The sequence below is a fragment of the Malus domestica genome, chromosome 13, assembly GCF_042453785.1.
Source record: "Malus domestica chromosome 13, GDT2T_hap1".
Classification (NCBI taxonomy): domain Eukaryota; kingdom Viridiplantae; phylum Streptophyta; class Magnoliopsida; order Rosales; family Rosaceae; genus Malus; species Malus domestica.
Genome location: NC_091673.1, coordinates 27510654 through 27533294, shown reverse-complemented (window position 1 = coordinate 27533294; position 22641 = coordinate 27510654). Strand labels below are relative to the sequence as shown.

Below are 22641 nucleotides of genomic sequence, written 5' to 3'. Positions count from 1 at the left end.
GTTTATGTCCCTATGTTTTTCTTAAATTTTCTCTTTTCAAGAAGGTGTCCCCCTTTTTTTTTCTTGTATTTTCTTTTTCAACAAGAATAAGGTTTATATCCCCATCTTTTTGTGTATTTTTGTTTTCTTGCTTTATGAGAGGTAAGGTTCATGTGTCCCATAACTACGTGCAACTTGTTTTTCCATATTAATAGAATTCTCTCGTACTGCTGAGGTTCTCCAAAAAAAAAAAAAAGTTTAATTACGTGTGAGTTGTGGCCATAACATTGATGTACCAATTTACCAAGGTTCTAAAAGACATTAGGCGTTAGTTGGGCGGTGAGCTGGGGCCTAGCGCCTAGACAGCTAGGTGGGGGCCTAGATGGACTAGGTGAATTTAAATAAATCTATTTATATCATATAAATAAGTGTCTATATATACTTAAAAAAGTACATAATTGTATAAGGACACATAAAGTACAAAATAAAATGACATTAAATGAGTGACATTCACAACTTAGGCGGGTGCCTAGGCGAGTTTAGGCGGGCAAGTCGGTTGCCTAGGCAGGCTAGGTGTCCTTCTAAAGAAGTCTAGGCACCCTCGGCTAGGGATTAATCGGGATGGTGGTCAGCTGCCTAGCACTTAGGCATGACCTAGGTGGCGCTACGCGACGATTTTTAGAACAATGTCATTTACACAATAATTGTAATGAAATAAGTTAATTAACTAATAAAGAAGTAATATAATAACTATGACAAGTGGCCCAATGGAAAAGTGCGAATAACAGCTCCTTAAAGAAAAAACAGAAGATTTTGCATTCGATACTTTGTAAACTGTGAATCTTCTTGATTGTGACCATGGATTGTAACAACCTAACTTGATTTTTATTTATGAATTTTGGAACGAGGGCATTTTGGAAATTTCACGGGTGAAAGATATTTTGGGCTGTTACTTTAGGGCCTTAAATGGTTAGCTGGGCAGGCCTACCTTTCTTTTTGGTCCCCGACCCTCCCTTTTTCTTTGCCTGCCACGTGGTACCCCCACTTCATCTCTCCCTTTTCTTTCCTTCTCCCCGAGCTCCCTCACTCTCTCGGATCTCTCTCCCTATCGCATACCTCTCTATTTCTCCCTCTCCTCTGTGAAGCATAGAGAACCTAATGATTTCTTCCGGTGATGGACTGCGGCTCCACTTGGATTTCCTGACCACTTCCCGGCCACGGTTAGGCCTCAAAATGGTATGTTTCACTTCTCCTCACTCGTAGCTTCATTTCCTTGGTTTAGTCGCCAAGTATGGTTGAGAATCGGAATCGGAATCGATCAGAGCTCGGGAGGCTCCGGCCTTCTCCCTCGTCAAAACCAGGTCAAACTGACCCACACCCGGAAACCTAGTTATTGCTTGGCCTAACCCAAATGAACCTATCCCAGTTGTTAAGCTCAAACCCAATATAACCCAGGCCTTTGGCCCATTGAACCCTCAACCCTTTGACAAAAAAAAAAAAAACCCCTCGACCCAAACCCATTTGGGTGACCCACTGAACCCAGGCCTAGGCTCAACCTTGTAGCCCAGACCCATGGAACCCTTGGCCTAAAACCCTTAGCCCAACCCATGTGGAACCAACCCATAAACTAGAATAAGATCCAACCTGGATCTAGCCTAACCCAGTAGGATTAGGTCATTGGCCACCGTGGGTCGATGTGTGGGCTTGCATGTGGGAGCGCCTGAGGGCATGTCTTGGCTAGCGCGTGGAGCACACATGCCTCCACCGTCCACGGCAACGCCGACAACTTTTCCAGTGACCCAAAATGGCGTGTGGCGGCATGTGGGGGCACCCAAGGTCCCCTCTTATGTTTTCTTGACGTCCTGAATTTTTTTATGATGTTCGTTTGCCGAAATTCAATCATTTGAATAGAGTTTTATTAATTGGACCTTTTAAGTGCTTAGGTACATTTATTATGGCGTTTCCGTCTTCGCTAGTTTGCATGGCTCTTCGACAGTGAATTATCTGTGAGTGGACCCATGCTAAAATGCATATTTTACTATTATAAATGCATACATGAAAGCATGATTTAATAGTTATATTTTATGAAACGTTTATGGGATATCATGCTTTACTGAGAATATTTTGGAATATCATACTTTATCGATTTTTACGTTCTTTGTAGTATATATTGATGACTATATACTATGAAGATGTTCTAAGATATGATGTTTGAGCTATTGAGCTCCGTTGAGATGTATGTACTTATGTTCAAAAATATTATGTTCAATGGTTTTTGTGCTTATCTAATGGTCACTGTTCTGCCTACGGGCGATGATACTTATATTAGCTTCGGTCGGGGGGGGGGGGTTGTAGTGCCTACTAGCGAAGATAATTATATTGGCTTTGACCGTGGGTTGTAGTGCCTACGGGCGGAAGATATTTATATGGCTTCGATCAGAAGAGTTCTATATGCCTTCGGGCGGGAGATGATACCACTACTAAGCACACTATATATGATATATGTTTTATGAAGTTTTATGGCATGCTAGGGTTTTCGGAAAACCTATTACTTATTATGCTATATGAGTTTTCATAAACTTTGGGGGTTAGTACGTTGTTGAATAACTATGTTAGTACTACTTATAGATCAACTTGGTCTACTCATGTTTTGTTTTGAGCCCCCTCAGGACTTAGAATCGAGGAGTACAATCCCGACAACAAGGCACTCCGCATCGGCATCTTCGAGTCCTCTCGGTGTAGGACCCATTCCTTTGTTCATTCAATTTTATATTATTTCTTTTTAGTGTTCTAGATTAGTGTATGCTCTGAACATGTTCCTCATTTGAATATTAATTATATTTGAATTTATAAGTCTTATTTATATTCATTCGTTCTCATGCATATTAGTATGGCTTCGTCACATTCGGGTGTCGGCCAGCACAAGCCTACCCTGGTGTTAGGAGAATATGACACACCCCGATCTAAATCGTGAAGGATAATTTTGTGAAAACATGTTCATTTAAGCAACATCTATAGCATGCAATTAACAATTAAAAGGCGGAATCATGCTTGTATGCACTTAAAACAAAACATTAACCATGAAATTCAAAGCCTAGTAGATTGGTGAACCAAGACTCAACTCAAAACAAAGTGAGTTGAGATTTATACCTTTGTAGATTCCTCTTTGCATAAGCAAAGGCTAATCACCCAAAGAGAGGGCCTTCATTCCTTGCTTCTTAGATCTATGGATTTGGATGGAAGAATATGTTTCTCCAAGTTCTCAAAATAGAGAACCTCTAAGTCTCCACACCAAGGTTAGATTTAAGTAGAAATGAGTGACCTAGAGGAAGTTGGATTGCTAGCTAATCTCCTCTAGGGTGGCCGGCCTCTTTAGAAAGAAAATGAGAGCTTTGTGTTCTCATCCTTTCCCAAAAAGAAACCCTAAATGAATTTTGGCTATAAAGTCATATTTATACCTTAATTCATTGGAGTGGCAAACTTGTAAATAAGTCCAAAACCCACTCCATCTCTAATTGGCCGGCCATAGGGATTCATTGGACTATTTGAGCCTTTGTGAATCATTATTCATTAAGTTGTCATACAACTTAAGTCAATGGACTTGACATTCGAAGCCCATTGGGCCTTAAGGTCCAAAACTATCCCGAGGTCTTTAACGAACTTATTCGTTTGATTAATTAACATATTAATTAATCCTTGCCATAAATAATTAAACCATTTAATTATTCTTACTCATCTCCGTTGTTTCTTCAATCTCTACCTTACACGGTGTACGATCCATTAGGTTCCTTTTACCGAGGCAGTGAGCGATTAAAACTCTTTCAAATCGATTGTGAATTGAAACTTACTTTCAATTCTCCCTTTAGTGTTTATACACGTTTAGGGCTTCCACAAACCAAGAGTGACACCTAGCAGCATATCATGGTTACCCAAGCTAATCAGAAGAGGTGGAGAACCTATTCAGTTTAGGATTACAATGCAATACGGTCTTTCTCTAATACAATACTCTTGACCACATTGTTTGGTTTGATAGTTTATTCATGTCTACTATCCAATGTGATTCATGTACTTATATGATTACCTTGAATGTGATTTGGAACGACTTCCTAAATCTCATTCATACTTTGGCCAAAGATTCTTAATCATATCATAGAGTATTCTCCCTCAAACGATTTGAAGGTTAGAGATCCCTTGTTGCGCATTCACTTGCCTCCATGGCTAAGTGGCTTAACCCCAACGATGCCGTGGACACCCTCGAATGGAGTGACTTTGACATAATCAAAGATCAAGGACTTAACCACAAGACAACTATGATGCCTCAGGTCAAATGACTACTTTACATTATCCCAACCATGAGTTCTCATGTGACATGAGTATGAGAACTCTTCGTTGATCGTGTTCAGTGAACTCATTTCTTATTGAGCACCTACGTACTTGTCTTGGTGTCAGTCACACCAATGACTCGAGACCAGTCACTCTCACTAAGAGAAGACATAACACATACTGATCTTAACGAACTGTCAATGCCCAATTGACAATCCTATGATCAGGAACGTTTAGGATATTTATACGAAAGAGATTGGTCTTATGAATCTAACTTCTTTAAATTGCATTCTCCTAATTACATATTCCTTGGACTTATCGTTTAAGCATATAACATTTATATGAGACGGCTTAAAACAATAATCTTTGCCCTTGATATTAAACTAGATTAGTTTAACATGTGAAATGTCCATAAAGTATCATCATATGATTGGTTTTAGGGCACATTTCCAACAAATCAAGGCGTGTTGACCATCACATGAGGGTGACGTAACCATGTGCACAATACGGAAGTGATAAGGATATAAAAATGTGAGTAAATAAAATCCAAGCTGACTAGTTTACACTACACAAATATAAGTGCAAATAACAAAATTTAGGTGTGATTACACATAATCAGAGCGTAGATAGCCTAAGGGCAGTCCAGCAGGACAAGTACTAACTATACAATACCAGAGATGGTCTTACATTAGTGATAATTTGTTAGAACCGCCATCAATTCCTCATAAGCCACCAATAAGCACTCCTACCTAAAACCTGGAAGGGCACAAAACAGAAAGTGTGAGTGAGTAAAAACAAAGCTTTTCAAAACCATTTCAATCATCAAAGGTAGTTACCCCTCGCCGTAAAACCGGTATAATTTCCCAAAAAATAGAATACATACATATAACAAAACCATACTCAAAATACCAAAATCCACATATATATACCATGTCAAATGTCTCAGCATAATGAAATAAGTAAACCAGGTGAAATAAATCAATGAAAGAAACATGTCAGCCAGATCCACCTATTGTGGCCTGTACGGCTGAACCTATAGCTCATCAAGTATGCCTGCACACGAGTCAGAACCACCTACAGTGGTTTGTATGACAGGACTGTGTGTAAATAAATACGCTCAAGTGCTACAATCACATGAAGACTGTGCGAATAATCGTGGGTCATCTACGAGTCGGAACCACTTAGGGCTGGTTTGGTATTGCTGTGCTTTGAAAAAAAGCTGCTGTGAGAATAAGCGGCTGTGCTGTGAGAATAAGCGGCTATGAAATAAATCAGTAAAGTGTTTGGTAAACTTTTTTGTAAAAGTGCTTTTGGAAAAAAAAGCAATCTGATAATGGGTCTTTTCATTAAAGGAGCACTGTAGCTTCGTGTGCTTTGAAAAAAGCTAGTTTTCCAAAGCTGCAAATAGCAACTTCCGCTTTTTCCTTTGATTTCAGCTTATTCTCACAGCAGCTTCCAAAATAAGCCTTTTTTTTTAGTTTACCAAACACCTAAAACCCTCACAGCTTTTTTTCATGGGTACTTTTTTTTTAAGCACCTCATTCCCAAACCACCCCTTAGAGTGGTCTGTACAACAAAACTGTGCACCTAACTTGGATCCAAGGTGAGTGTATGGTGCGGGAGGTGAACATCATGTGAAGGACTGTGCCCTGGCCATGGGCGGGAGCACTAACACCGAGGTGCAGGTTTATGAGCTCTAAATGAATCAAATGTAATTATAACCATGCAATTCACATTCACAATCTATAAACTCACCTGGAACTTACCTGAGTGTCCGCAGTGTCAACAATAACATATGCAACTACTAAATGCATATTCTAAATAATAAACATTTGACATGGCATTTCAAAGCATCAAACCTTTTAAATAAGTTTTATGGGAAAAATACCAAGCATATATATATATACTGGAAGGGTCATAACCCCCGAGCCTCGCCTGACTGTGCTCTTCCTCATGAAACGTCTCACCTATATGTGAAACAACTATTTTAACGTTATTTTAAGCACATAATCAAAACTAGGAAATAACTTCTCATACGTTACTCAATTAAGGTGTTTGAATATACCATCATGGCCTACTCAACACCACGAACATCCCCATATTTTTAGAAAAAATTTCTAAGTTCCCACGCGCAGACACGTGCTTGTGCCTGGATTCCCTAACGCCGTTAGGGAATATTCCGTTAAATAATGGAATATACCGTTTAATTTACCTAACTCCGTTAGCATATTCCTTCAAAGTTGACAAAATATTCCCCTTCTTTTTCCTTGGTTCGCCGGAGTCCTGCGCCGGTCACTGCTGCACTCACTGGAAACTTGAAAACTGAAAAACTTCAATATCTCTTCCATTTCAACACCAAAATTCATGAAATTTGTACCAAAATGAAGTTCTCAACTAGGAGAACATGATCTTACCACTTTGGAGTCCTAAAACCAACAGAATTTAGCCGAAATAATTTCGTGGAAACCGGCAAAGTCTGCAACTCGATGAACTCGATTGTCCCGACGTCCAAAACCTTCCAAAATTCCTCTAACAACTTCGTAAAGTCGTTTTAAGACTCTCTCATACCTTGGAACCCTATGAAACACTCACGATCAAGCTCGAGCAACAGGGCACCTTGTTGGAGTTCATAGGTTCTCAGGTTCTCGAAGTCCTCACGTCAAACTAATGGTATAGTTAGACTTATGAGCTTGCAAGAAACTCGAAGGTAACTACCACTAGCTCGATCTGCAATGGTTTGAAGGGATTTGGGCTGGTTTCCGGCGTATCGAAAGGGAGAGGGTTCGAGAACAAGAGAGAGAGTACAAGAAAGGTTGCACGTGTGAGTGTGTGTATGTGTTGATCTGGATTGGGCACCCACCTAATATCCATAAGTTCTAATTGGGCTATTCAAACTTCGTCCTAACAACCCTACAATTTCAATTGGATCCCAAAACTTAGGAAATTAGATAATTGGTCCATTCTTTTAGCCCTTTTTCCCATTTTCTTAATCCATTAATACTATCACAACCCAACGATCAAGGGCAAAATAGTCATTCCCACGTTATCGAGGATAAATAAATATAAATTCGGGATGGGTCGTCATAGAATATCAGGGTTGGGAGTGGCATGGATAAGGTGCAATTCCCAACTAGCTTATTCCGAGCCCGCAAGTGGTGGATAACCGTGGTTCACCTGTAGTTGTCCCCCGTTTAAAAAGAAAAAAAAATAAAGAAATAATATAATTAATTAATTCTTTTAGGACATGACAAATTGAATATAACATAAAGGTTCTAGGAAGGTTGTTTACATCTATATATATATTCCCCAAGCCTTTTTGTCAGAGTCATTTCAATTCCAATCGTGAAAAATTGTTTTTGGAGGTGGATTGTCTGCCCTCCCATTTCCATACTCTTCTCATCCCCTATTGTTTATGTGGTCACGGTTAAGCCACATCAACATTTTATATTGATTTTTTTTACAAAAATAATAAAACAAAAAGTAATAGGAATATAAAATGTTGACGTGGCTTAACCATGACCACACAAAACAGGAGGGGATGGGAAAAGTATGGAAATGGGAGGGCAGACAATCCACCTCCATTGTTTTCACCATTTGACTCATATCTTTACATTATATTGTGATAGATAGTATAACGACATTTGTCGTAGCAAATTTCTGCCGTCTTCAATTTTGATGAAATAATACCTACAAAACAATAAACACCTTTGAGCAAAGAACCAAGCCTTACGTGCCCACGAGGTGGGGGATTGGGCAATAGATCTCCAATGTCTAAGTCAGTGACTTTGAAAAGAGTGAGTGTTTAGGGTTTTTATGAGTAGTAAAAAGCTTACCGAAATTTTGAAGAGATGGATGTATTTATAGAAAGAGGTGGCGGCCATGGGGTTAGGATTGTGCCCTACACATGACGGCATCCTATTGGCGAAGGTTTGCCATCCATAGGATGCACCAGGAAATAATATTCCCAATATATTTATTAGACAATAGTATCTTGGGATGATGATGGGAATACCCCTGATTGATTGTTATAAGGTTTCCTTACTTGATGGAGATGACCTTCAATTGGGAATGTATTAAAGGTATGATTTAATAATTAATCCTATCTTTGATGCCTTTGTCTTTTTCATGCCACAAGCATGGGAGCTTTAATCAGTCTAGTCAGCTACTTGCACTTCTAGGGATGCTAAGATGGACGTGGGAATATTTGTGTGCCATTCTCATTTAATGATTTCATTCTTGTCTTTCTTGAAGAAAAAAAAGTCCATGTGTCGCCTTGTATATTTTTGGTTTTGGCTCCACAACATTGATTTTCAGATCCTGTAGCTTCCAGTATTTCTATAAAGTTAATACCAGCCATCAATAGAAGGATCTTGCTAAGTAAATTGAGTATTGTTTTCTGTTTTGTTGTTTTCTCTTAGTTGTGTGGGTAATAATAAAAACTTAATGAGTTGTCTGGAGTTTTGAAATCTTGCAATATGCGAGTTTGGTAGTTTTAAAATGGTGCAAGCATGTGTGGGAGCCAAACTCCTCCACTAAATAAGCCACTCGTACAAGAAACATGAGGAGTGGAGCTACAATCAAGCAACATAATACCCACTCCATGGAACATGGAGACATAAAAGGAGAGTGGAACTTGGAGCCCAAGACTTGAATGCCTATAAAAGGGTAATAATCCCATCAGCATGGAGAGAAAGAGAGAGAGATGTACGAGATCATTCTATATTGTACAAGCATCTTAAACAAAGACTGACTTGAGCGTTGGAGTGTTTCCTTGTAGGTCCCCTCACTCTCATTGATGGCAACCGAAGATGATGTTTGGCTTCTCGATGTGATTACAAGATTTACTAGTTGGAGGATTTAAAGGATCTGAATTTTTCCGCTCCAACAGTTGGCGCTGTCTGTGGAAAACGTACAAAAAACCAGTCTAAGCTACAATGGGGGCATGGATTAAAATCCCAAAAAATAAAGACTTGCTGCCCTCCTTTATGATTTCTCAAATTGATAATAAAAGTGGCAAGGATTATGAGGGCAAGGACCTTCAACAATGTGGGAAGAAGGAAAGATCAGTAATGCATGATGGCTGCTGGACATAAGACTAGCCGAGAATTTGGGCACATCGTGTATCACATGAACAAAAAAGTCCTAGCATAAGGCAATGATTTAGAGTTCAATGTTGCACCAACCAGCTTTACACACTTTTCTTAGGATGAAGCGACTGGACATGATCAACACAAAACGTGTGTATTTGGGGAATATGTTTGTCACTGGAATGGTTTCTACCAACTACAATGGTGACAGGAGAAGGGAAAAAAGAATCATGCATGATGATTATAATGCACACTACTTGACTGCAAAGATAATACCGGCCACAAGCATTTGCACCGCTGTTGACAACCACGACTGTGTTAAAACCAAGAATGAACGTTTGACATAAATGTATATTTGATCAATCACACAAGAACTGGGAGAATATTTCTTATTGAATTCAAGAGCATATAATGACATTAAATAGCCATGCCAAACAAACTGGAAAGGAAATCATAACAACCCATGTTTACACAACCCTAATTATGTGGTACATGACTAGTGATGGAAACAAACTAAATAAGTGTATCCCTCAAAGTTAGGGATTATTATCCACTACTTGAACCAAACCTACAAACCAGGAAACCCAACCATAACAGCTAGGTAACCCTAAAACTTTAACATCCTTCCTTAAACTGATTCCTATTATTAGCAATCAGTTTATACTTGGATATAAACAAATACCCAATAAGTCACGTAGCTTCAGAGGTTTAGTCATTATATCTGTAACTTGCTTTTGAGTATTGCACTGAACCAACTGCACAACTTCATCTTTGGTGAGCTGACGAAGAAAGTGAAAACTCATATCTATGTGTTTGTTACGGCCGTGCATCATAGGATTCCTTGAAAACTTAATTGCTAAGCTATTATCACAGTATACTGTGGTAACCTTACATTGAACATGACCAAGTTGCTGCAGGATTCTCCTTAACCACACTGCTTGACACGCACTCGATGCTGCAGCAATAAATTCAGCTTCGGTAGTAGACAAAGTAACCATTGGTTGTTTCTTCGAAGACCATGACATTGCCCCTGAGCTTAACATCAAAACCTACTTTGAAGTACTCTTCCTAACATCCTGATCACCAGCATAGTCACTATCTGTAAACCCACTAAGCTTCTTATTTCCTCCCTTTCTGTAAAACATCCTAAGATTGATTATGCCCTTCAAGTATCTCAACGCCCTTTTAGCTGCTCGTAGATGAATTTCAATTGGACGCTCCATGTATCTACTAATCAAACTCACTATAAACATCATGTCAGGACATGTGCCAGTCAAGTACATTAGACTGCCCACAATTTGTTTATAGAGAGTGCTATCAACCCGTACCCCATCTTCATCTTTGACAAGCTTGAAACCAGAAACAATAGGATTATGGACTGGGTTTCACTAATCCATGTTGAACCTCTCTAATACCTTCTGAGCATATTTTCATTGACCAATAAATATACTATCCGGCCTCTACAGTACTTCAATACCGATGAAATAACTCATCCTCCCAAGACCAGTCATATCAAACTCAGCCATCATAGAATGCTTAAACTCTTTGAACATTAACTCATCATTTCCAGTAAATATAAGATCATCTACATAGAGATAAACAATCAACATTTTACCTCCATCTGTTGCTTTGATGAACAAAGTGTGTTCATAGGGACACTTTGTAAATCCTTCCTTGAGAAAGTAGGACTCTATACGACTATACCAAGCTTGGGGAGCTTGTTTAAGGACATATAGAGCCTTTTTGAACTTGTATACCTTTTGTTCGTGACCCTTTTGTACATATGCAGGAGTTTGTGCAACGAAGACTTCTTCACTAAGTTCTCCATGTAAGAAGGTTGATTTGACATCTAACTGGTAAATGGACCAGTTTTCTTGTGCTGCAAGTGAGATCATAAGTCGAATGGTGTCCATGCGAGCAACTGGAGCAAACACCTCAGCATAATCAACTCTATGGGTTTGGCTGTACCTTTTTGCAACCAAGCGAGCTTTGTATTTATCCACTTCACCCTTCTCGTTGATCTTCGTTTTATAGATCCATTTTACACCAATCATTTTCCCCCATCGTGGCAAGTCAATTAACACCTATGTGTCATTTTTCTCTATGGCTTCAATTTCTGAGTTCATTGCTTTTCTCCATTTTGCATGCTTTTCGGCTTCTTCATACAAAATTGGATCACTATTAACAAACATGGCTAGGTAGGCCATGTCTTCTTCCTCAGAAAGTCCTTGCCCGCTCTCATAATCCTTCATCCATATGGGTTATCTTTTGATTTGTCCTTCACTGGCGGTGCTAGAGTCTTTATTTGTTAACTCATTAGATGAGTTATCTAAGCTATCAATTTGGTCAGAATCTCCATCTCTCATATATTTCCTCTCCATTCAAGATATTCCATAGCTGCCTTATGATGATTGTTGTCCCATTCCTAGCCTTTGTCTTCTTCGAAAATCACATCTCGACTCACGATTACTTTCTGAGAAACTGGATCAAATAGTCGATATGCCTTTGATTCATGATGCGAGAATTACTTGACACACAAATTAAACCCTCTTTTTGACAATTGTAGTATAGATGTAAGTAGGGTATCGTTCTAGGCCGGGGATTAGGAGGGATTGCTAATCTATTCTAAATTAATTTAAAAATATTAAACAAGACTCAAGGACATAAGAAGAAACTTAAAAACACAAAAGTAGGCTTTAAAACACTAAACTAGACTCAAAGAGTTCAAAATACTTTAAGGCACAAACTAAACAAACTTAAACACACTTCGATACAAGAAAGTAAATGGGAGGTATTGGTTTGGATGAGATTGAGATAACAACAAAAAGTAAAACTAAATAGATGGTTTATGGATTAGCTAGAGATCCATTCTTCACACATGACACACTTGTACATGAATTGATTTCCAATTGCTTTTCAATAGATTATGAAACTCAACACCCCAGATTAACCGTGATGCACGAATTAATCCTCAGATTTTCCTTGATTTATTGAATTGGATGAATGCATACGACAATCCAAATTATTCTCTATTGAATTGGATGAATGCATACGACAATCCAAATTATTCTCCAAAAGTCGTCTACATGAATGCATAATAGAGATACAATCAAAGATCATTACGTTCTATGAAAATCATAAGTGTTAACGAGGCATTCGTAACTATGAATGCATGATACGTTTGCCAAGAATTCAATTAACGCGATTGTGACTAGCAACCTTCACTACCAATGAATATAAACTTGTAACGATTAGGTGAAACTCATTTATATCCTAGCATCAAATTCATGCATGAAAACTAAGTATGCATCCTTAATCAACATACAAGAATTAGTTTTGAAGAAAGTAGTTAATTGAATTGCATTCACAACTTATTAAATCACAATTGGAAGAAATCAATTCATATCTCAAACATGTTCATGGCTTCGAACTTCACCCTAGCTAAGTAAGGGTTTAGTTCCTCATACTTGCAATTAAACAAAAACAATTGATATTAAACATAGAGAAACAAAGTAGAAGACACCTAGAATGCTCCAACAACTCCAATGGAATGGCTAGCACAACTCCAAGCACTCCTCCTTCTTTGCAAGCCTTGGAACTAATGGAAATGTGTATGAATGGCTGTGTCTTTTCCTTGAAGGCTGAATGGTGCTTATATAGAGGTTGGAAATGAAAAGAATTGCAAGGCAATGGACATGACAACCACGGCAATGGAAGGATGTGAAGCTGCCAGCTCCATTTTGCATGTGTGTGTGCTGTTTTTGTGCTCTTTCCACCTAGAAACAATCATTCCAAAGCCACCCAAAGTTATAAGTGGAAGACCAACCAGAAATCCACCTCATAGTGGTCCAATTTCTGCCATTCCTTGCTGTCCATTCACTACCAATGTTGTAGAAATCTGCCAACTCCATTCCATTGCCGTGTGTGTGTGTGTGTGTTGTCCTCATCACTTCCCACTCTTCCATTCTTTAATTTCTGATTCCTTGCTGCCCATGTGGTGTGTGTTTTGCTGTTTTCTTTCCTTCTTGCTGCCCATGTGGTGTTTATACTTGCACATGCATGTTCTTCATCCATTTAGCTAGCAATAAACACATTTTCTGCCATCACATGGCAGCTATGATGTTTGAAGTTGTAGGCCAACACTTTGCACACACACATGCAGATTTCTAGCCCTTTGAATCATCAAATTCGTCCATCCTCATGTCTCCATGTTTGCACCATCCAATCTTGGCCCAAAAATGCTCCAAAGTGCTCCAAAATGCATATTCTTGCATCCTTGGCCCAAAGAACCTACAAACACACAAAAATGGCTTAAACTACTAACATAACTAAGAACTAAGAACATAAATGCACGAAAACAAACATACTAAGTCGCATAAATATGCTCCTATCAATTCCTCACTTACTCCAAGCAAGATGCACTTTGAGCTTTTGTCATCAAGCTTAACTCTATTGTTATTAGGAACATGAACATGAGAGATGCACCCAAAAACCCTGAAATGGTTCACTGATGATTTATAGCCACTCCAAGCTTCTTTTGGAGTCATATTCTTCATTGCAAGTGTTGGGCTCTTGTTTAAAACATGAATCGTCCAGTTCACTGCTTCTGGCCATAATGTCTTTGGAACCTTCTTCTCTGAAAGCATGCTTCGAACCATATTCATGATGGTTCGGTTCTTCCTCTCTGCGACCCCATTTTGTTGGGGAGTGTATGCAACGGTTAATTGCCTTTGTATCCCATTTTCATTGCAAAAGTTTGTGAACTCACGTGATGTAAATTCGCCCCCTTGATCCGTACTAAGCCTCCTTATGCATGCTCAAGTTTCTTTTTCAATTTTAGCCTTATAGCTTTTGAAAGTATCAAAAGCTTCTGATTTTTCAACCAAAAATACACCCATGTCTTTCAACTAAAATCATCAATAAAGGTAATCATATACCTTTTCTTGCTGTTTGAAGTAGGGTTAATTGGGCCACATATATCAACATGTACCAGTTGAAGAATCTGAGAAGCTCTTTATGTGCTTGCTTTTGGAAATGGATCTCTTTGTTGTTTTCCGACCAAACAGCTCTCACACACCTTTGCAGGGGCCTTGAACTGTGGTAATCCTTGCACAATCTTTTTCTGTTGAAGTACCTTGAGACCATTCCAACTTAAGTGACCATACCTACGGTGCCAAAGTTGAGATTGATCTTCAATAGTCGAGTTGAAGCAATGTTGTTCTTTTAACAGTGAGCGAGCAAGAATGATAAACATTCTGTTGGAAGACATTTCTGTTTCCATGACCAAACCCCTCCCAGAATGATAAATTGAGCATTTTCCATGTTGCATGAGGATGGCAAGGCCCTTCTCTTGTAGCTGACCAATGCTCAGTAAGTTGTTCTTCAATTTCGGCACATAGAATACTCTAGTAATCACTTGCATGAGATCATTCACTTCCATTCGAATGTTCCCTTTCCCCAACACAGCAAGGCTTGAGTTGTTTCCCATATTCACGTGTTCTCTAAAGCTTTCATCTAACTCTGAGAACAACTCTTTTTTCCCACTCATATGGTTGCTGCAACTTGAGTTGAGAAACCAAAGTTCTTATCTGCCAGTTTCCTGGACATCCACATATGCCATCAGCAACATCTCTTCACTGGTTTCTACGTAATTGACTTTTCCATCTTTGTCTTTCTTGGTGCACTCCCAGTGAAAATGACCAAGTTCGTGACACTTGTAGCATTCAATGGTAACCTATCAAGGCCACACCTACCCCTTACTCGACCTTTTCCTCGAAATGCACCACGTCCGCCTCCTCTACCCCCTGATTAAGGGTCATAGGTAGCCTTCAGTGCTTGCTCATCCACGGTGTGCCTACTCATCCGTTGTTTATGAACCAACAAGCTACTTTGCATCTCATCAATGGATAGGGCATCCAGATCGTTAAACTCCTCAATAGAACATACAACATAGTCATATTTTGGATCTCAGAATTTTCTCAATAACCACCATATCCCCCATTTTCTCTCCATGAACCCTCATCTTGTTGGCTATGGTGAGGGTCTTTGCAAAATAATCATTCACAAATTCGCCTACCTTCATATGAAGCACCTCAAACTCTTTGCGAAGAGCTTGCAACTGTGCACGCTTGACTTGCGCAGTTCCCTAGTACTTCTGCTTCAATGAATCCAAAATGTCCTTCGCTGTTTCTTTCTTCAAAATTGTATCTAGGATAGAGCGGTTAATAGCCTGAAACATGTAGTTGTTTGCCTTCAAATCCTTCAACTTTTTATCTTCAATCGTCTTCTTTTGTGAATCAATGGGATCAACTTCTTCTGCTGCTGTAGGGATCCTGGTCTCCACGAAGCTCCAATACTCCTTGGAACGTAAGAAATTTTCCATGAGCATACTTCAGTGATCATAATGCCCATCAAACTTTGGTATCGCAAGTTGAACGAAACTACTCTCTGCTGCCATGTCGTTGTTCTAGCTCCGATCTTTTCAAGCTTTGATCAGGCCCCATGATGGGGCTTTGATACCAGATGTTAAAATCAAGAATGAACGTTTGACAGAAATGTATATTTGATCAAGCACACAAGAACTGGGAGAATATTTCTTATTGAATTCAAGAGCATACAATGGCATTAAATAGCCATGCCAAACAAACTGGAAAGGAAATCATAACAACCCACGTTTACATAACCCTAATTACGTGGTACATGACTGGTGATGGAAACAAACTAAACAAGCATATCCCTCAAAGTTAGGGATTATTATCCACTACTTGAAATAAACCTACAAACCAGGAAACCCAACCCTAACGGCTAGGTAACCCTAAAACTTCAACAAACTGCACCGATAGATGAGACCATTTGGATCAGAGAAACTCCAAAATGTGTCAATGCTGAGCCACTCACTTTAGTTGCCCTGGTCAAACCAAAATTGGGGCAAAGTTAAACCCTCCAAATCGATAAGAATTCTTAGACCATCTCTTTTACAATTTTAGAAATTACATGAAAGTACGGTATTTTTATGCTTTTTCATTGCGATAATTTATGTGATACTACAAATGGTAGGTGCGATCGAACCTGTCTAGCATGATGGGAGTGAGTTTGAAATGAGATTGTGATGGGATCTAAATTGCAAGTCTTGAAGGAAGTCCAAGCTAATCAAACATGGCGTAATATTGCAAATAATGCACAAGGATGATAGAGTCAGAAGCTACGAAGAAAAATGAAAAGTCACCTATTCGGCAAGCACTCAAAGCTTGAAAGAAGAATAAATGCACTAAATTTGCTTCGATAGATAAGAACTATTGCATTATTAATTAGTTTCGTATTCGTGCAATTCATGGTTTTTCTTTGGCAAAGGAAGCCGAGAACATTGAATCACTAACTGAATCTCAATTTATTTATCATTTACTTTATCAGTTATGGCAATGAATAATATGAGTATTTCACTATTAATGTCGTGGCCTCATATTGACAAGGCTAATTAGGATTGTTGGAGTTGTTTTGGTAGTGAATTGTTCCAATTTGTGAGAATATGGAAGGGAAGTGGAAATGCTTATATTGCACATCATTTGGTTGCATATTGAAAAGGCACTTATTCGGCAAGCACTCAAGGGTTGTAAGCAAAGGAAATCCATTTAATTTGACAACCATGAAGTTGCCCAACAGATAAGAGTTTCTATCTTACACATGCTCATTAGTACTATTGATGTTGTTCGAATTTTAATCACTCTGAGGGCATACTATTACTATATAAATTGGTGATCGAAGATCATGAGACCGTGGGTTGAAGACCTAGACCGAATAAGAGCCGAAGGCTCAAGACCGAAGGTCGAAGACCCAAAATTCATGGTCGAAGACCAACATGATCGTGGCCGAAGGCCAAACTCATGGTCGAAGACCATATGATCGTAGCCGAAGGCCAAACTAATGATGAAATCTCAAGTCGAATGAATTTTTGCAAAGAAACATTTTTCCTCTACAATTCCTCAACGATGTGTTTGCAGAGAAAAAAGGGGGCAATGTGCGAGCCAAAAATGACTCCTCCACTAAATAAGCCACTAGAACACCAAACATGAGGAGTGGAGCTACAATCAAGCAACATAATACCCACTCCATGGAACATGAAGACATAGAAGGAGAGTGGAACTTGAAGCCCAAGACTTGAATGCCTATAAAAGGGCAATAATCCCATCAGCATGGAGAGAAAGAGAGAGATGTATGAGATCATTCTATATTGTACAAGTATTTTGAACAAAGACTGACTTGAGCATCATCAGAGTGTTTCCTTACAGGTCCCCCCGCTTCTCGATGTGATTACAAGATTTACTAGTTGGAGGATTTAAAGGATCTGAATTTTTCCACTCCAACAACATGACACTCGTAAATGATGTCCGTCTCCCTCCCCGCGCCCGGGTATACGCACACACACTCGCGGAATATATCTGTATTGGATATACACGCAGTCACCAGCACTTATTTTGAGCTCACAGTGGAGTGTTCACTTTCTGTTTGGTTCCCGAGAAAATGTTTTGAAAGACTAGAAACACTTGGAAGTTTTTCTGCTTTCTGTTTGAGATTTCAAGCTTCGTCTTCTTCCTACAGTTCTCCCATGGTTTCTGGGAAAGGGAACCCAGTTTTCAGTTGTTGGAATGGGCTCCTTTTCAAATTTGTGATGAGTATTAAAGTCAGTGACACAGAGACTTACGACGGCATTCTCTATGGTCGGAGTTTTGAGTGTCTTTTTTCTTTAATTCGGTACAGGATTCAGATAGAACAAATAAAAATTACGAAATGTATGCAGTCTCTCTTGTTTATTGCAAGTGAAATTCAAAGTGAGAGCTGACAGAACTGATTTTTCAAGATCTGGAAACTGGCATATTTTTTCTTTCTATTTTACATTGTGCAAAGACAACTCTATAAATGCTCTTAACTTGTAATCAAAATTCGATAACCAAAACCGAAGCACAATGATGGTAATAACCAACTGTGAACAAGTTGCAACTTACTATTAACAAATAAATTTAGATTCCCTTCCACAGTTCTGAATTGTTCTGTTTCATTTCTTCTGCTCAACTTCTTTTGACAAAATTTGTTATCGCCAAGTAGAAATCCAGTTTTGAATACATTAGGTTTATTTTCCTGAGTGAACTTGGGCATCATTTCAATCATTTCAAGAAAAATGATGTCACTTTTATTGTGATGCCTTTGTAAAACAATGTCAATTTTCATGTATTATCTCATTTTGCTTTCTTACATTGTATCCGTATAGTTCCTGTTAACTTGACAGAAACTTTTATATGCAGTATCCTGAGGGGCATGTTTCGAGAAGTGTATACACCATTTTCAAATTGGTGAGTGCCTCTCCAACTTCAGGTCGCTTATTAAATGAATATTTCCAAGATTTGTCTAAACTCATCAGGAAAGTACCACAAAAAGAAAAGCTTTACGCTTATATTCATCTCCATTATTTACTAATAAGCTGTTTACTGAAGCTGCCTGTAGTTATTTTTGCTAAAATTTTCTGTGCCCTAGATTTGTAGAAGAAACTTCTTGATCTTAAGTTGGTATTTAGTCAGTCATCTCTGTTCTTAATCTGTTTTATGCCTTGTGTTTGGGAACGGTATCAACTGTTTGTAATTAAACATTAGCTTGAGTTGGAAAATTTGATGAATTAACTTTGAAGAGAATGTACCGTTAAAATCTTCGCTTCATCTCACTTGTAATATAACTTTATATGCCATCGTTGAAGTACAGTCACTCTCAGAAGATTCTTTATCTGATGGAAATCAAAAGGGAAGGCCTGGAAATTTTTTGAAGGAAGAAATATAAGCCTAGCCTTTTTGTTGCTTCAGATCTTGTGCCAGTGTTAGAAGTAAAATGGGTGTGAAGCGCTTGTTGTTAAGAAAAGGGTGTCGGGTCAGATCTTGAGAACTGCAGGTTACGGATTTAAAAAGATATCTATTGAGAAGATGTACTTATTTAACATAATTACCTCCCTTTTTCAATCCCAGATGAAACTGAAAACTATTGACTGAGGTGTGATTTCTACTTTTTCATTACAGATATGTTCATCCAGTTTTGAATAAGGGATGCCCAGTTGTCATTGGAGGAGATCATATTACAAAGGAATCAGGAACGGGACTGGTCCATACAGCTCCTGGACATGGTCTGGAGGATTATGTCACCAGCCAGAAGTACCGACTACCCATGCTTTCTCCAGTAAATGATGATGGAAAGTTCACTGAAGAAGCTGGAAAGTTTTGTGGGCTTGATGTACTTGCGGATGGTAATATTGCTGTTGTGAAATACTTGGATGAACATTTATCAATTATCATGGAAGAATGCTACCGTAAGTTTCTTTCTTTCCCTTCAGCGGATACTAAGGGAACTTTTTTATATTTTTTTCATTCGGGTTTTAGCAAGCTGAGTCAGAGACAAGCTCTTCCCGCTGTTATGCAGAACAGAAGTATCCATATGATTGGAGACCAAAAAAGCCCACAATATTTAGGGCAACTGAGCAATGGTTTGATTCAGTAGAAGGGTTTCGCGGGGCTGTTATGGATGCAATTGGTCATGCAATTGGCCATGCAATAGGTCTGGATTTACATTTTGTTCAGGCGGAAAACAGAACATGTGCATTGACTTCTAGCCGCTCTGATTGGTGTATATCACGGCAGGGAACGTGGAGTGTTCTAATTCCAGTCTTTTATCCTGTGGAGTCAAAGGAAGCTCTTGATGAATGAAGAGACTATTGAGCATATCAAGTGTAAGAGCCAGTTAGATACACACTTCCTCTTTCTGTCTACGTATTTCCAAATATTAGTGTGTAATTAAGATCTTATAGAAGTTGATATTTGCTTTAATTTTGAGCATCAGTTGGGGATATTTTCACTTTTGCAATTGCATGTCTGCAAACACAGGTGTGTATTTGTGTGCTTTTAGTACATATATGAAGATAGCTAGATAGTTCAATCAATCAATATCCATTTATACAAAGACTGCTCTACTGACTAGCCCAATTTTAATTATTTTAAAGATGAATGGTGTATTTAATAGATTAAAATTTGATTCCTTCAGTCATCTATTTTTGCAGCGATAATATCCGAAAAGGTTAGTGACGCGTGGTGGTACATGAAGGTGAAGGATCGTCTCCCTGATAAATATCATGATAAAGCATCTGAATATGAAAAGGAGACTGATACAGTGGATGTGTGGTTTGATTCAGGTATTCATACAGTTATTGTTTAACCTTTTCAGCTCTACCTTGTGCTGCTATACAAGAATATTATCTATTTACTTGCTAATAACAAGAAGATAGCAACCAATCTAAGTCTGGTTTGCATTCTCACTGTACTACTTTTAGTCAGCTAGGAAGCAATACTCAAAAGTGCAAGGGTATGTAATTTAAATAGTTTCAGCAATGCCAGTATATACTTGTTTATGTCCAGATGTTCATTCTTCTGCATGGATTTAAGCCACGGAGGCTGATTTCATTTTACAGAGAAGTATTTGTTTGAAAGAGTGACACGACATGAAACTGTTACTTTTCTTTGGTACGGGAAAGGCTCCATATTCCAGTGTCATGACACATGGATTTGTATTGGATGAGAAAGGTTTGAAAATGAGCAAATCTTTTGGTAACGTAGTAGATCCATGGATGTAAAGTAAATTTAAACGTACTGAATTATCACCTGAATCAATCTTCAACAGTATCTGGATGCTTAAGTCTTGTTTTTTTTTTTTTTTTTTTTTTCTGCTGGCAGGATGGCTATGGACCTGATGTCCTGCGTCTCTTGGTTTCTAGTGTAGATTATACAGGCGATGTAACAATCGGCCCTCAATTTCTCCATCAAATGTCAGATATCTATAGGAAAATGTGAGGAACATTGAGATACCTTCTGGGAAATCTTCATGATTGGAATGTATGTTCAGCATTCACAATCAGTGCTTATGAATTCAGATGTCTCACGCAATAAAAAAATTCTACGTGTTTAGTTATCTTAAGACTCCCATCTTTACTACATCTCGCTGGATAAATACTTCTTTTTATTCCCGCATACACAGATTGGCGCACATGCACACAAGTCATAATTAAATAAAACCTGTTTAATGCTTCTTTTTGTAAGTTTATGCTGCAAGTGACAATGCTGTTTCAGGCAGTTTTATCTCTTGGTCTGTTGTTTTCACTTTCTATCTACATCTTGTTGGCAAGCGGATAATGCTATATCATACCACAATCTTCCCATGATTGATCAGTACGCACTGCTTCAGCTTGAAAACTTTGTGAAGAACAGTAAAGAGTGCTATGAAAACTATCAGTTCTTTAAGATATTTCAGGTGAACATTTTCTTAAGCCTGTCGATTTTATTTAGTTAGTTATGTTTCTGTCGATTTTATTTGCTGGAGAACTTCTTCATGCAAGTATCTAATTAGCTTTCTTCTTATTCTCGGGTAATACAGCGGTTTGTTGTTGTTGACCTGCCAAATTTCTATTTTGATGTCGCCAAAGATCGCCTTTATGCGGCGTATTCCTTCTCCTACTCAATCTATATACCAGTTTCTAAACATGTGCATGACTCTTGTACCCTCATGATGTTCATTTTCTCTATTCTTTCTCATGTCCTTCAGTTCTCATTTCGGAGGGGCACTCAAAGTGTTCGTTTCTGTATTTCCCCAATGTGGTGGAATATTTAAATCGATGATTTTTCTCTGAAAAAAAATCAGGTGTAATTATGACTTTGAGGTTGAAATAACACCTTATAATTGGTGACAATTATCTACTGAATGAATCATATAGTGTTTGAATACATGACGATCATCTGTTGCACCTGTGATATCACTAAGACAATTATCTATCGAATGAATCGTATAATGTTTGACTACATAACGATTATCTATGTCACCTATGATATCACTAAGACAATTATCTATTGAATGAATTGTATAGTGTTTCTATCATCCAGACTTGGTAAAGGAGAATTCTGGAAGGAAGGTAAGAATGGGGTTGAATGCAATGCACTCATGCACATGTGAGAGGCCTTTTTTCAATCACGGGCGCTACGCGTCTCTAAAGATGTGTTGCGTTAGTTATTTACCATTGTTATCCATTTGGTATAGACATTAATAGTGACACTATAGTTTTAGGTTACATATAAACTCACTAAACTTGGTTGGTCGCTCCACGTTTAATGAAACTTGCATTTTTATTGAGAAAAAACACGTTGTCTTCTTCTTTTAACCAATCCAATATCAAATAAAA

At 38.4% G+C, this 22641-nt stretch overlaps 1 protein-coding gene and 1 pseudogene across 1 annotated transcript; one reads left to right on the top strand and one right to left on the bottom strand.

Moving 5' to 3' along the window:
- Window positions 1-14206: 14206 nt before the first annotated feature.
- LOC139190912 (uncharacterized) lies at window positions 14207-14877 on the bottom strand. The gene is made up of 2 exons (XM_070811402.1): window positions 14467-14877; window positions 14207-14296 (listed from the first exon to the last, which is right to left on the bottom strand). The coding sequence occupies exons 1-2, from the start codon at window positions 14875-14877 to the stop codon at window positions 14207-14209; spliced, it is 501 nt and encodes a 166-aa protein (XP_070667503.1).
- A 2889-nt stretch (window positions 14878-17766) lies between these two features.
- On the top strand, window positions 17767-20630 carry LOC103410150 (isoleucine--tRNA ligase, chloroplastic/mitochondrial-like; annotated as a pseudogene).
- Window positions 20631-22641: the final 2011 nt, after the last annotated feature.

Bases quoted from the DNA above. Each gene is read 5' to 3' on its own strand.
- LOC139190912 (XM_070811402.1), bottom strand. From the start codon at position 14,877: ATGGGAAACAACTCAAGCCTTGCTGTGTTGGGGAAAGGGAACATTCGA. The intron at 14,297-14,466 runs GTGTGTGAGAGC...TGATGATTTTAG, and splicing joins AGTTCAAGGCCCCTGCAAAG to TTGAAAGACATGGGTGTATT.